General features: G+C 44.8%; 1 protein-coding gene across 7 annotated transcripts in view; it reads left to right on the forward strand.

Annotated features, from left to right (window-relative positions):
* The window catches only part of ltbp1 (latent transforming growth factor beta binding protein 1), a 331,204-nt gene that overhangs the window by 185,990 nt on the left and 128,751 nt on the right, over positions 1 to 16,463 (forward strand). For all 7 annotated transcript variants that reach the window (XM_080200719.1, XM_080200720.1, XM_080200722.1 and 4 more), the window contains one exon: positions 14,747 to 14,769. In XM_080200719.1, coding sequence (XP_080056845.1) covers positions 14,747 to 14,769 — 23 coding nt within the window. The remainder of the gene's footprint in view (positions 1 to 14,746; positions 14,770 to 16,463) is intronic.

Consider the following 16,463-nt stretch of genomic DNA (forward strand, 5'->3'; position numbering starts at 1 on the left):
GGCCCCGCAGGAATAGAATTAGGAAAACTCTGAAACAAAGCGCAGCAGAAGTTTGGAACATTTCCACAAATGGCATTTCATTCTGGGTCAATTAATAATTTTTAATTTCAGATTGATTTGTTTTTTATTCATCAAATGGTGTGAATATGGAGTGAAGGCCACAGATATACTTGGAATACTGTACAGTCCTGGTCACCCTATGATAGAAAGGATATTATTAAACTAGAAAGAGTGCAGAAAAGATTTACTAGGATGCTACTGGGACTTGATGGTTTGAATTATAAGGAGTGGTTGGATAGACTGGGACATTTTTCCCTGGACCGTAGGAGGCTTAAGGGTGATCATATAGAGGTTTATAAAATAATGAGGGACATAGATCAGCTAGATAGTCAATATCTTTTCTCAAAGGTAGGGGAGTCTAAAACTAGAGGGCAAGGTGAGAGGGGAGAGATACCAAAGGGCCCAGAGGGGCATTTCTTTCACACACAGGGTGGTGAGTGTTTGGAATGAGCTCCCAGAGATAGTAGTAGAGGCGGATGCAATTTTGCCTTTTTAAAAAAGAAATTTAGACAGTTACATGGGTAGATGGGTACAGAAGGATATGGGCCATACACGGTCAATTGGGACTAGCTTAGTGTTTAAAATAAAAGGGAATGCATGGACAGGTTGGGCCAAATGGTCTGTTTCCATGCTGTAAACCTCTATGACTATGGAGGTAGGTCGCAGGTCTGCCATGATCTCATTGAATGGCAGAACAGGCTTGAGGGGTTGAGTGGCCTTCTCCTCTACATTCCTACATCTAGGGCTAATGAGAAACTGCCTCTCCAGAAAGGACACACATTCCCCAGTGCAGCACAATGTTAAGAAAAGATAATAATGTAAAATGATCATTTTTGAAGGAATACTATGATTGAAGAAATATTCAAATATTATGTATAGCTTCGATGAGAGAGTAAGTTGAGACTTTGTCTGCTGTCTTAGCTGACTGTAAAATATCCCTTGGCACTATTTGAGGAGGAAATCCAAAGGATTTCTTCTCCGTTTTCAGGATAATATTAACCTAAACATCATGAAAATCAAAATGACTGGCCATGTATCTCATTCCTTCCTGGGCCTGTATTGAGCCTGTTTGGGTTACAGTATTTCCCTGTTTTACAATCGTGAAGCCATTCAAGTACAATCAAATCAAAATATTGGAGATGCTAGCAATCTGAAATCTGGCAGATCTGGCAGTATCTGCGGAGGGAGAAACAGAGTTAACGTTTTGAGTCTTTGTAGAAGAGTCATACGGACTCAAAATGTTGTGGACGATCTTACCAAAAATATTCTAAGTCCTGAATGAGTGTGAAAATGGGAGAATTTCAGATTTGTTTATTTTCAGTGAGGCCACAAGTCCAATCTTGTGCCACTCTGTGCTAAATCTATTCCCTACCAGTGGGGGTTGTGAGCGGGCCTTAAGCTCACTGGAAAGCCAGCAGCTGATGGTAGAGTGCGCACTTGTACATGCGCAGATCTTTCTGTACTGTGCAGCAGCACAGAAAGATCTGTCAGTCATCTCTGCCCCCATGTATGTCGCGTACCTCTCCCCGCCCCCCCCATCATTGCTGGCCTCCATGGCCAATGGCACTCTCCCTCCTCCCCGGGCCCAGCCTGGTTGATCACGGACCCCCCTGTCAATTGGCTGCTGCAGAGTGCACAGTGCACCCCCCCACACACCAACTCTTAGGCACCTCCCTCCCCGTAGCCCCGCTCCCTTCAGGCCCTCGCCCCCTTGGCACTGCCCAGTACTTGGTGAGAGCCAGGGTGCTAGGCTGGCACTGTCCAAGAGGCACTGCCCAAGTGACCTCCTGGGGGAGGGGGCTCAATGGCCTCTGGTCCTACCAGCAAGGCGATCACCACCATTGATGGGGTAGCCAGACATGATCCTTGCCACTGAGGAGAGGACCTTCACCGATGAGGCCGCTAAGGCAAGTGAACCTGCACAATTGCAACCCAGGTTCACTTGTAATGTTTAAATCAAGATTAACATTGATATAAATATTACAGTCAGCTTTGAGCCCTTTTTGGGCACGAGGATGATCTCGCTGGATATCCGAGCCCAGTAAGATTGCTCAGGCAAGAAGTAAGGCATGTACCCAATTTTTTGCCTCTCTCACAATCTTACTGGCTCACCCTGCCCATCGACTGACAGGATAAGAAGGTAAGATTGCCCCCATTAACTCGGTTTCTCTCTCCACAACAGCAACATGATTTGCCAAGATTTTCCGGCACGTTATGTTTTTATTCCAGATTTTAAATCTACATCAATAACTGGGATGTTCCAGCATCATGAAAAGCACCCTCTTCGATGCAAATTTCTTTGGTATTGCTGAAAAAAGACACATGCAGTCAAAGTTTTATGACTTGCACTCATCAGGATAATTTGTAAGAATACTGAGTATAAAAGGAACAACAGTTTATACTGCACAAGAAATGAATGTTTAAGAAGTGAACTCTGATTAGTAGAGGTGTGGACATGGAGAATGCACCAGTGAACTGATGGCTGACAGTTCACTGCCAAGCTTTGTTTCAGTTCTAACCAGGCAGATTGACCTGATTGGTCAGGCATTCTGGGAATGAAATAGAGAATGGGTATTTAGTTTAGCTGAAACAGACACAATGAATGTACCTGTCCTTTCTGTCTGCAAAGGACAGAAACCTGTGCATTGTAACTTCTAGCACACACATGTGGCCCACATTATGAGCTCAATTGAAAACTTGTACTTGTCAGTGTAATTCTTAGCACAAATGTTTCTTTGCTTAAATGTATTGTTTGAAGCAGTCTGGAACTTTGTAATGTGAGTCAAGTGTTTAAAAATTTTAAGTTAATTTATTAGTGTCACAAGTAGGCTTACTTTAACACTGCAATGAAGTTACTGTGAAAATCCCCTAGTCACCACACTCCAGCACCTGTTCGGGTACACTGAGGGAGAATTTAGCCTAACCAGCGCGTCTTTGGAACTGTGGGAGGAAACCGGAGCACCTGGAGGAAACCCACACAGACACGGGGAGAATGTGCAGACTCCACACAAACAGTGACCCAAAGCCTGGGATAGAGCCCAGGTCCCTGGTGCTGTGAGGCAGCAGTGCTTAACCACTGTGCCACCATGCCGCCCTAAGTTGTAAGGCCTTTCAGTGATGGGGCATGTTGCAGTGTAATGGGTGGGGCTGGGTAACACTGTGTTAAAGAGCTGACCATCTAAACAAGCTGTGTCACTGCAGAGACCTGCACGCGATGAAAGACAATTGTGAGTAAATTCTATCAGTTTCTGCTTCTCAGTGTCTGAGCTGCCTTATCTGTTGTGGGAAGGAAGTCACTGATCTGACTTACCCAGTTAGCTAGCTGATCTCCAGTAAGTTAGTTAGCCCAGATCTTTTTATCTGTTTTATTTTCTTCCAGATAGAGTGGTACCTTCATTGTAGCATTGCGATATACCATGGTCATTACTTATGATGAGGGTAGATCTAAACCACAGCTTTCAGTTGAAAAGAGGTCAGAATAGTGAAAATTAACCCAAATACTATACAAAAGGTATAGGAGCCGAATTGGGCCATTTGGCCCATCGAGTCTGTTCCATCATTCAATCATGGCTGATATGCTCCTCATCTCCATTTTCCAGCCTTCTCCCCATAACCCTTCACCCATTACCAATTAAAAATCTCTCTAACTCCTCCTTAAATTTACTCACTGTCCCACTGCATATACGTACACTAGAAAGACTGATAATTATTAAAACGAAAGTAAGGTATAGTAGACTTGGTGTTCCAGAGAACAACACTCGAAGGCACAGTCTCTGATCCCGCTTTATTGGGTGGGGTTCCCCCAGGCCCTTGTTGGTGTGTTGGATATCGGACATGATCGGAGAATATGGCAGGAGGGCCAGAACTTGGCTTCACGTTGGCATGAATTGATAGTGGGATCTTCTGCTGGTGCCTGCCATGGCAGGTCAAAAGCCCCATTGGACACTAGCGCAAACTTCATTTGCATTCTGTTAATGGGACACAAATGGAGGCCTGGCACCCCAAGCCAAATTCTCCACAATGCCAACGGGAAACACTTTTGGAACAATGTTGCATGCAGATGGCTGCCTCGGCAAAGCAGCCAGCATAATTAAGGAGCCCATTCACTCTGGACATTCTCTCTTCCACCTTCTTCCATCGGGAAAAAGATACACAAGTCTGAGGCCACGTACCAACTGACGCGAGAGCAGCTTCTCCCCTGATGCCATCAGACTTTTGGATGGACTTAACTTGCATTAAGTTGATCTTTCTCTACACTCTACTTATGACTGTAATGTTACATTCTGCACTCTCTGGTTTCCTTCTCAATGAATGATATGTTTTGTCTGTATAGCATGCAAGAAACAAGACTTTTCACTGTATGTTAATACATGTGACAATAAATCAAATCGAATCATCATCTAGCCTCGGAATGTTGCAGGAGGTCTATCTTTGTTTTCAGGAGGTCCACCTTCAGGTCTCGGATTGCTCCCTGAGAACTACCTTCATTTTCAAGTGGCCCACCTTCATTCTTCAATAGTGGATCAGTGATGTTGGACACCTTTTCAATACGACAGCCGGACATGACAATGGACTACATGCCATCCAGGCCCTGCCCTGCCATTGAATATAGAGTGAAACACCTGAGTGTATATCTACCTGGGAGCTGTACGATTCAGCATGTTTTCGTGCCAGCCAACACAGAAGGAATCGCTCTACATTCCTGTATCTTCCACAGCACTTTGTCTCAACATGGGAGAATTCCACCCAGCTTATTACCTTGCAGAGGGTAGCCCGTGATTTAAATCAAACTCCAGACACAGTAGCACACGGGCGGCACGGTACACAGTGGTTAGCACTGCTGCTTCACAGCTCCAGGGACCTGGGTTTGATTCCTGGCTTGGTCACTGTCTGTGTGGAGTTTGCACATTCTCCCTGTGTCTGTGTGGGTTTTCTCCGGGTGCTCCAGTTTCCTCCTACAGTCCAAAGATGTGCAAGTTAGGTTAATTGGCCAAGATTAAATTGCCGCTTAGTGTCCTGAGGTGTGTAAGTTTGAGGGTTTAGTGGGTAAAATATGTAGGAATGTGGAGGTAGAGCCTGGGTGGGATTGTGGTTGGTGCAGACTCGATGGGCCGAATGGCCTCTTTCTGTACTGTAGGGTTTATGTGGTTTCCAGCATCTCTCGCCAATATAGAGTGTGTGCTTTATTAGTTTTCTCACGCAGTCGGTGAATAATTTGAGATTTCTAAATTCTGAGCAGCTGACTTGAGTCTAAGTAATAATGGCGCACTGTATAAAAGAAACCTGAATCCATGAGGTCAGATTGTGTGGACATATTATTCCCAAAGACTGTACTGAGCTGCGGAGCAGGCACGTTATCATGCTTCAAGTCTCATTTCCTCTGCTGGTGTTAACACATTCCTGTAAGATTGCTTTGTCTGCTATTTCGTTGTTCTGGGTAAATGGACACAGATGCAGAATATCTCCAGAAAATAACTTCGCTCGAACATTTGCCAGGAACAGTCAACCGTACTCACGGTCCAGGGTGGGAACTTGCTTGCTGCTGCCCTATCTCTTGTCAGGCTTTGCAATGACTGCTTTCCCCTGTTTCATCCTCAGTAAACTAACTCCATGGCTTCCAGGTAACTCTTTTATCCAGGAACAGCCACTGCTGCTGTCATAGTACACAACATGTCCTTTACAATGGACTCCCAAGGGATAACGCTAGACAATCTTTAAGTTTAAAGTTTATTTATTAGTCACAAGTAGGTTTACTTTAACTCTACTATGAAGTTACTGTGCAAATCCTCTAGTCGCCACACTCAGACATCTATTCGGGTACATAGAATCATAGGATCCCTCCAGTGCAGAGGACGTCATTCAACCCATCAAGTCTGCATCGAACACAAACCCACCCAAGCTCTATTCCCATAACCCCATGCATTTACCTTAGCTGGCCCCCCCGATACTAAGGGGCAATTTAGCATGGCCAATCCACCTAACCTGCACATCTTTGGACTGTGGGAGGAAACCAGAGCACCCGAGGAAACTCATGCAGACACGGGGGAGAATGTGCAGACTTCACACAGACAGTAACTCAAAACTGGGAATTGAACCCGGGTCCCTGGGGCTGTTGAGGCAGCCACGCTAACCATTGTGCCACAGTGCCACCGTATACTGAGGGTGAAATTAGCATGGCCAATGCACCTAACCGGCACATAGAAATCATAGAAACCCTACAGTGCAGAAAGAGGCCATTCGGCCCATCGAGCCTGCACCAACTACAATCCCACCCAGGCCCTACCTCCATATCCCTACATATTTACCCGCTAACCCCTCTAACCTAAACATCTCAGGACACTAAGGGACCATTTTAGCATGGCCAATCAACCAAACCCGCACATCTTTGGACTTTGGACGTCTTGGGAGTGTGGGAGAAAACCGGAGGAAACCCACAATGCACAGGCAGCGATCCAAGTGGGTATTGAACCCATATCTATGGCGCTGTGAGGCAGCGGTGCTAACGACTGAGCCACTGTGCCGTCCTAATCTTATTTGCATAATGCACTGACCAAGTATTCATCCCCTCTATTGGTCTTTCTGCTGCCATCGTCAGGCCATCTTTTCACCTGTTTACTCCACTCCATCGTAGCAGAACATTCTGGAAAGCATTGAAATAAAGTACAACCAGATTAGCTCCCTAGAAGCAATGTTTTGACCTCAGCATTTCCCCTTCCATAATAGTGTATAACGGGAGAGGGAGGTGGTGACAGAGTGGTAATATTACTGGAACAGGAGTACTGGGGTTCAGCCTAATGCTCTGAGGACGTGGGTTCAAATCCTGCCAGGGCAGCTGATGGAATTTAGCTTTTTTTTTGGCATAGATTTGGAACGCCAAAGGACCTGTTCCTGTGCTGTACTTATCTTTGTTCTTTGTACCTTCTAGAACTTGACTCATTCTCAGAGTTTTCCTGAGAGACGGGGAGTAATTGGGAGTGTTGGTTTTGCAATTCAAGCTAATGGCTAGAGGTTGCACACAGCGGCAAACCCCGGCAACAGCGGCGAGACCAGAAGATCCCATTGCTGCCTAATGGCAGACTGCCTCCACTGCGGTGAAACATGCCAGGGGAGGGTGTGAAAAATCCTGCCCAATGTCTCGAGGCAAGTTGTTCCTGGATTTCTTTGCGCTGGGTTGTGAGCCGGCTGCCATGGATTGATCCTGGCTCTGACTGCATCATTCTGCTTACTTCCTGGCACATCTTACACCATTTGAGGGTAAGATGGCTGGGTGGAATTTTGGTTTATCCTGCGCTGCAGAACAGCATCCATGCCCAGTTGCTGGTCACTCACTCAGTGGCATTGTCTTTGAGGCCTAATCTCAGCCTTTCCCTACACTCAGTGAGTGCTAGTCATAATTGTCCCTTCCATCAGTTCCAGGCTATTGTGGCTGGAGGTTTGCAGGGACTCTCCTAGTGAGCTGAAAACAAAGATACTTTAAATGTGATTGTTGCAATGCTAGTTAGACCCATCATCCTGCCTCACCACAGGACTGGAAGATAGGTCCTGTCAAATTCTGCCTTCATTCTGTTTCTAGATTCAGTGCCATGGGATTAGGGTGCCAGAGTGCTGACTGCCAAAGCAAATCTTCCTTGTGCAACTCAAGATGACTCCCAAACAAAAGGAGGACAGGGGAAGCGCTTCTCGAAGGCATCCTGATGGATAAACTTCAAGAACACCTGGGAGACACTTGTTCAGAAGAAACCCACTTGCAGGAACCTCCTGACTAAACGGACACAATTCTTGAAGAACACCCAATGGAAAGAGGAGGCCCAGAAAAGGAGCCTGAGAAAGGAATGCCAGCAACCTTGAGCCTAAGGATGAAACGCTGCTCCCGGAAATACTTGTTGAGTGTGGGGTCAAAGGTGCGGCCCTGGGATTGGGTTCATCAACCATCAAAGGAGCTACAGAACCCATGGCCAGTGACACAGGGGGCTGGATTTTCCTGCTGTGCTCACCCTGACACCAGAAAATCCACCCCCCCCCCCCCCCCCCCCGCCACCGAGGTCACTGGACTTTTGCATGGTACATGTCCCACCTGCTGCGATTCCTGTGGCAGGCGGGATGGAAAAGTCCTGGCTGGAATCTCTTAGGTGGACAATTGTTAGCAAGTGATCGCTGAAGAAGAAGATTTTATCCAGATAATTATGATATTTGTACGCATCCTCCTTGCAACCCCTGTAAATCCTTTATCCTTTGGAATGCTTTCTTGCCCTGTTGCTTTCCAGAAATGAGTGTTAAAGGCATAGGCAGCTCAGGATGGCTACAGGTGCAATGTAGGACTGGGCCTTGTGATATTTTCATATGTGTGTTCACCACATTTGTTTCAAATTTTGCTGTCAATTAACAGAGGCCATCCACTTTCAATATATTAAAATTCTAGACAAAGGAATTTGTACCAGGTCTTACTGCACTATTACCCTCATAATTGCCAAGATTCTTATCATACAAAGGCAATTTCAGCATGTTTTTCTGATATGGAATCCTTGGCACTTCAGTGAGATTGGGCTGCAAGATAGTGTCATTATCGTGAACCTTCCGTGTCGTAGCCCAGGAGCAAGATTTTAGTTTTGCTTTGATTGACACATTCCTCTGCCTCCTTTCGTTTTAACTGATGCGTTAACTCACTCCGCATAACCTTCTTCCACTGCTGGTTGGCAGTATCAATCCATCTTTGTTACCTCCTCCAGCCAATGTCCCCTTTGCCTCTTCGAAGTTTGGGATTTCTGCATCTTTCTCCCGACTCCCTCTGCTGCAGGGCTCGGCTGCACTGTTGGGGTTGGAGCCTTCAACAGTTAGAGCTCTGCTTTCCTAGGTTTCTCAGGGTGTACCTCCGGACGTATCTACTCCCACTTCTCTTCCCGTTTGATCTCCCTTCAATCCTCTGTCCCTTAATGAAGTGCCCAGGTCCATGTCGCTACATCAGTGCCACTTTATAAATGCAGCTTGTTACAGTCCCATATGATGATAGATGAACATCTGTTTTTAAATCAAAAGCTGTAATTCTTTGAAGAAGGCATTTGGGAAGGCAACTGTTAAATAAGTTAAGTGCCCATGGTGTTAAGAGTAAGATCCTGGCATGGATAGAGAATTGTTTGACTGACAGAAGGCAGAGAGTGCAGATAAAGGGATCTTTCTCAGCATGGCAGCCAGTGACTAGTGGTGTGCCTCAGGGGTCAGTGCTGGGACCACAGCTTTTCACAATATACATTAATGATTTGGAGGAAGGAACTGAAGGCATTGTCGCTAAGTTTGCAGGTGATACAAAGATATGTAGAGGGACAGGTAGTATTGAGGAAGCAGGGGGTCCGCAGAAGGACTTGGACAGGTTAGGAGAGTAGGCAAAGAAGTGGCAGATGAAATACAATGTGGAAAAGTGTGAGGTTACGCCCTTTGGAAGGAGCAATGGAGGCACAGACTATTTTCTAAATGAAGAAATGCTTAGGAAAACTATTGTGCAGGTTCGGTCAGCAGTTAGAAAGGCAAATGCAATGTTAGCATTCATGTCGAAAGGGCTAGAATATAAGAGCAGGAATGTACTTCTGAGACTGTATAAGGCTCTATCCAGACCCTATTTGGAGTATTGTGAGCAGTTTTGGATGCCATATCTAAGAAAGGATGTGCTGAACTTGGAAAGGGTCCAGAGGAAGTTCACAAGAATGATCCCTGGAATGAAGAACTTGTCCCATGAGGAATGGTTGAGGACTTTGGGTCCGTACTTGTTGGAGTTTAGAAGGATGAGGGGGGATCTTATTGAAACTTACAGGATACTGTGAGACCTGGACAGAGTGGACGTGGGGAGGATGTTTCCACTAGTAGGAAAAACTAGAACCAAAGGGCACAACCTCTGGCTGAAGGGGCGATCTTTTAAAACAGAGATGAGGAGAAATTTCTTCAACCAGAGAGTGGTAAATCTGTGGAACTCTTTGCTGCAGAAGGCTGTGGAGGCCAGGTCATTGACAGAGATAGATAGGTTCTTGATCAATAAGGGGATCAGGAGTTATGGGGAAAAGACAGGAGAATGGGGATGAGAAAAATATCAGTCATGGTTAATGGCGGAGCAGACTCGATGGGCCGATTGGCTAATTCTGCTCCTATGTCTTATGGTCTCATGGGATACTTGCCTTTATTAGCTGAGGCATAGAATACAAGAGCAGAGAGATTGTGATAGAACTGTATAAAACACTTGCTTGGTCACAGCCAGAGTAATTTGTGTCGTTCTGGTCACTATGCTATAGGAAGGATGTGATTGCACTCGAGAGGGTGCTGAAGAGATTCACCAGGATACTGCCTGGGCTGGAGCATTTCAGCGATGAAGAGAAGGTGGTTAGGCTGGGGTTTTCCTCAGAGCAGAGAAGGCTGAGGGGGGACTGATTGAGGTGTACAAAATGATGAAGGACGTGGATAAGAAGAGGTAGAAAGAAGCTTTTCCTCTTAGTCCAGAAGACGTGCTGGTTAAGTCCCATGCTAAGTTCTTCCTCAGTGTACCTGAACAAGTACCATGGCAACTCGGGGATTTTTAAGGACCCAACGCACCCTGGATATACTGTCTTCCATCTTCTTCCATCGGGAAAAAGATACAAAAATCTGACGACACCGACTCAAGGACAGATTCTCCCCTGCTGCCATCAGACTTTTGAATGGACCTACCTTGCACTAAATTGATCTTTCTCTACACCCTAGCTGTGACTGTAATACTATATTCTGCACCCTCTCCTTTCCTTCTCCCCTATGTATTCTTTTGGCGCACAAGAAACAATACTTTTCACTGTATACAATACACGTGACAATAATAAATCAAATCAAGCCAAATTTCACAGTAACTTCAGTGCAGTGTTAATGTAAACCTACTTGTGGCACTAATAAATAAATTTAAACATTGAGGGGTTTATCATCACAGCCTTCATGCCACTCCCCCCAGTGTCCCAGCTATTCCCTATTTATATGCACATTAAGATAATGAATATCCATCACCTATTTCTCTTAACTGTAACAATGTAATTGACATGATATTAACACTCAGTAAGGTAGATTTGTCAACTTTACCTTTGCAATTAAAATTCACTAACAAGAGTTAAGGAGCTGTTTATCATTCATGCACACAAAGGATTATACCAGTATGAAAGGGGATCATGGTGTCTACTGCTCCTGCAGTGTTCCAGAATAAAAGGTCTGACAACACCAGGTTTTAGTCCAACCGATTTATTTGATAGTAAACTCACAAGCTTTCGAGGGGACTCCCTCTTCGTCAGGTGAATGGAGAGTTCTGGCCTCGGACAGAGCATATAAAGCACAGACAGTTTAGAGATTACTGATTAGAATGCGAATCTTTACACCTAACCTTCTGTTCAAGTCCTAAAGTGGCCGACAATGTGTGTGGAACGAGCACTGATCACAGGTTAAAGAGATGTGTATTGTCTCCAGACAGCACAGTGAGTGAGGTTTTGCAAACCCAGGCAAGTCACGGGGGTTACAGATAGTGCGACATGAACCCAAGAATATCCAGAATATCATGGATCAGCTACTGAATGGGATAAAAGGGTTGGGCTGCTTCTTCGATAACTGCCTAATGAGCAGTGAGCCAGAGAATTAGCACTTGGTCAGGTTAGACAAAGCCTTCAAGATTATGACATCAAAAGCCAGAAGCAGAAATGTTTTTTCATCGTGTCCATTTGGAGGGTGAAGGTGCCTAAAGCAGGACAAGGTAAAAAATAAAGCAAAGTATATTTATTAGTCACAAGTAAGTCTTACATAAACATTGCAATGAAGTTACTGTGAAATCCCCCCAGTCGCCACGCACCGGCACCTGTTCGGGTCAATGCACCTAACCAGCACTTCTTTCAGAATGTGGGAGGAAACTGTGCATCCGGGGGAAACCCTCACAGACACAGGGACAATATGCAAACTCCGCACAGACAGTGACCCAAGCCAGGAATTGAACCTGGGTCTCTAGCACTGTGAAACAGCAGTGCTAACCACTGTGCTACCACGCCGTCCATAGGTTGAGGGGGTCATAAAAGCAATGAAACCAGAGAAGAACTTACAAAATTGACAGGGTTTCTTGGGAATTATTCCAAGTTCACCCCCAGATTAGCTGATGCATTCACACTCCATTGTGTCAGCTCTCTTAGATTGGGAGGGGTCTGTGGAGTGTCGGAAAGCATTTGAAGAAGTGAAGAATGCACTGACTTGTAATGCTGATTTGAGCAACTATGATCCTAGGAAGGAATTAGTTTTGATGTGCACTATCTCACCGCAGGATGGAGTGGTGGTGTTATAATGAAAGATGGCACAGAGGAAGCTGTAGCATAGGCTTCACATATCATTGAATCCCTACAAACTCCAGTGCAAAGTGCAAACTCCACACAGTCATCCAAAGCCGGAATTGAACTAGGTCTGGCAGTGTGAGGCACTAGTACTAACCACTGTGCCACCCAAAAATATGTCAATATAGTCAGGGGAATGTTACCCACGAGTTAAATAAAAGGCATTAGCATCATCTTGGGCACAATTAAGGATGGGTGATGAATGCTGGACTAGCCACTGATCCCTGTGTCCCATGAATTAATTTTTAAAAATGGCATTGCAAAATTCCACCCATACTTACACAATAGGAAGTTCATTTTGTTAACTGATCAAGCCCTTACTATAATATTTGGTTCAAAGGAGAGAGTACAATTCTGAGAAGCAGCATGGTTTCAGAGATGGGCTTTGGTTTTGATGACCCATCAGTACAATATTAAAAAATATCGTACATCAGCAAATCAAGCAAATGTGAATTTCCTGTGGAAACTGATTAAATTTTAGCCACCGATTTACATATGAAATACTTCACACATACCAATGACACCCCTGTGTCTGCCAGAGAAATTAGTAAAGAAACTCACAAAGGATGTGGTGCTCAGTAATGTGCTCAATTTATATCTCGAATGGCTGCTCTGAAAAGTGTGATTACAGGAAACATTTCACAAGTAGAAATAAGCTGATTGTTGATCAAGGCCACCTTCAAAGGGCTTTACTCCACCAAGGTTTATTATAGAAGTTTCATCAAGGGCACACATATCATCCTTAAGAAGGCAGGAACAAGGAACCATTTTCAGTATCCCAAAGGTACATAGAGATATTGAAGAGCTGATAAAATATTGTGAACTGTGTCCAAGAATGAGAAATGATCCAACCAAGGTTCCTTTGATTCCATGGTCAAAGATATGAAAACTGTTGCAGTGAATACACTGCTTTGAAGTGGAAAGTACAGAGTACTTTGTTTTAGTCAGCAATTTCAGCAGGTGGGTAAGTGTTGAGTCTATGCCCAATAATACAAGTGCCAAAACTGTTGAGGTTTTGAGAAGCTGGTTTGCAATTTTTGGCTTGCCAGGGACGCTGGTTTCAGATAATGGTCCAGAGCTGATGCCAGAAGAGTTTGAAATATTACTGAATAAGAATGAACCTGTCACATACTCTGATATCACATTATTACAATAAGAAGTCTCACAACACCAAGTTAGAGTCCAACCAGTTTATTTGATAGTAATGTTACAAGCTTTCCGAAATGGTGTTCCTTCATCAGGTGTGTGGAAGGTTCTGATCAGAGAAGGGCATATAAAGTCACACACAGTTTACAGAATACTGATTAGAATGCAAGACTTTACAGCTAACCTGCTATTCAAGTCTTAAAGATGCAGACAGTGTGAGTGGAGATAACATTAGCGTAGGTTAAAGAGATGTGTATTGTCTCCAGACAGGACAGTAAGTGAGATTTTACAAGCCCAGGCAAGTTATGGGGGTTACAGATAGTGCGACATGAACCCAAGATCAACCAGTACAGCAAAGTGAGTCAGGCTGTTTGATTAAGTCAAACCAGTTGATGTTACAGTCCCAATCATTGGTAAAGTCAAAGTCAAAGTTCAGGTGTGATACAGTCAGAGATATTGGGAGAGCAGAGTCTAGTTAATGAAATAGAAGGAGATACCCAGATAGGAAGAGAAAGAAGCCAGATAAATGGTGTAACATGAGGAAAAATAAATAAATTTCTTCATTATTTAATGTCAAATGATAATATTTTTTGTTAAACATTTTCTTTTTGCATGTAAATTGCTCTGTAAATTGCGATTGCAGCGTAAAAAAGTATGCAACCCAGTCTGTTAAATTTCAGCTATTATTGTGTTGGCTTAGTTTCATATACCATTTCCCATTTTAACGTGTAAGTTTTTTTTAAATTGGGAGGGAGTGTCGTGTATCGCAAACCTGGCAATTTTGTCATATTGCCTTCCCTGTTGGGGAGGTGTTAGTTCAATAATGGCTGCCTGCTGTGGTCCAAATATTAACTTTACTCAGTGCAGGCAATGCGGTTGACTCTTGACTGCCCTCTGAAATGGCCTAGCATGCCAATCAGTTCAAGGGCAATTAGGGTTGAACAATAAATTCTGGCCCAGCCAGTGATGTCCCACAAACGAATAACAAAAAAGTAAGCAACAAAATCCAAATTAACTCAACTTTTGCTGTACTTTTAAGTTTTCAAAAATCTTGCATTTGGCTGTGCCTATAACATGAAATTTTCTCTACCTTTGAATCAAAGCACTGCCTTTAACACTTGTTAAAGTGGAAATACTGTGCAATTTTAACCATTTTTTAAAAATATTTTTTGTTACAGTGGCCACCAGCATGCCTGAAAAGGTAGGTTATAAATCTGTCTTCATACAATCATAATGCAATAATTGGAATTACAGATTGTTCAATATAAATGTTTCAGTTCTGTAACTGTGTCAGCAGTGCTGAGTGTGTAGTATTGGGATGGAGATCTGTCCGACCCAGAGGTGACTGATCTTGATGCAGCCAAGGTCAACATAGCTCCCAGATGGGAGAGGGTGTGTGGCTGAGAGTCATGTGAACAGATGATAGAATTCCTACAATGCGGAAGGAGGCCTTTTGACTCATTGATCCTGCTGCAACAATTCCAGGCCCTATCCCTGTAATCACATGTATTTCAGAGAATCATAGAATCCCTACAAGGACAGAAAGAGGCCGTTTAGCTCATCGAGTCTGTACTGACTACAATCCCACCCAGGCCCTATCCCCGTAACACCATACACTCACCCTAGCTTGTCCCCCTGACTCTAAGCGGCCAATCCACCTAACCTGCACATCTTTGGACTGTGGGAGGAAACCGGAGCACCTGGAAGAAACCCATGCAGATACTAGGAGAATGTGCAAACTCTGCACAGACAGTGACCCAAGCCGGGAATTGAACCCGGATCCCTGGCGCTGTGAGACTGCAGTGCTAACCACTGTGCCACCCTCTGGGGAAAGAGGGGATAGAGAGATTGGGGAAAGAGGGAATAGCGAGACTGGGGAAAGAGGGGATAGAGAGACTGGGGAAAGAGAGGGTAGAGAGACTGGGGAAAGAGGGAATAGAGAAACTGGTGTAAAAGGAGAAAGAGACACTGGGGAAAGAGGGGATAGAGAGACTGGGGAAAGAGGGGATAGAGAGACTGGGGAAAGAGGGAATAGAGAGACTGGGGAAAGAGGTGATAGAGAGACTGGGGAAAGAGGTGATAGAGAGACTGGGGAAAGAGGGGATAGAGAGACTGGGGAAAGAGGGGATAGAGAGACTGGGGAAAGAGGGAATAGAGAGACTGGGGAAAGAGGGAATAGAGAGACTGGGGAAAGAGGTGATAGAGAGACTGGGGAAAGAGGTGATAGAGAGACTGGGGAAAGAGGGGATAGAGAGACTGGGGAAAGAGGTGATAGAGAGACTGGGGAAAGAGGGGATAGAGAGACTGGGGAAAGAGGGAATAGAGAGACTGGGGAAAGAGGGAATAGAGAGACTGGGGAAAGAGGTGATAGAGAGACTGGGGAAAGAGGGGATAGAGAGACTGGGGAAAGAGGGGATAGAGAGACTGGGGAAAGAGGGGATAGAGAAACTGGTGTAAAAGGAGAAAGAGACACTGGGGAAAGAGGGGATAGAGAGACTGGGGAAAGAGGGAATAGAGAGACTGGGGAAAGAGGTGATAGAGAGACTGGGGAAAGAGGGGATAGAGAGACTGGGGAAAGAGGGGATAGAGAGACTGGGGAAAGAGGGGATAGAGAGACTGGGGAAGAGGGATTAGAGAGACTGGGGAAAGAGGGGATAGAGAGACTGGGGAAAGGGGGAATAGAGAGACTGGGTGAAGAGGGGATAGAGAGACTGGGAAAAGAGGTGAGAGGGATACTGTGGAAAGAGATGATAGAGAGACTGTGGAGAGAGATGATAGAGAGACTGCGGAAAGAGGGAATAGAGAGACTGCGGAAAGAGGGAATAGAGAGACTGGGGAAATAGTGAAAGAGAGACTGGGGAAAGATGGAATGGAGAGACTGGGGAAAGATGGAAT

The sequence above is a fragment of the Carcharhinus amblyrhynchos genome, chromosome 12 (assembly GCF_965287045.1).
Source record: "Carcharhinus amblyrhynchos chromosome 12, sCarAmb.v2.hapA, whole genome shotgun sequence".
NCBI lineage: Eukaryota > Metazoa > Chordata > Chondrichthyes > Carcharhiniformes > Carcharhinidae > Carcharhinus > Carcharhinus amblyrhynchos.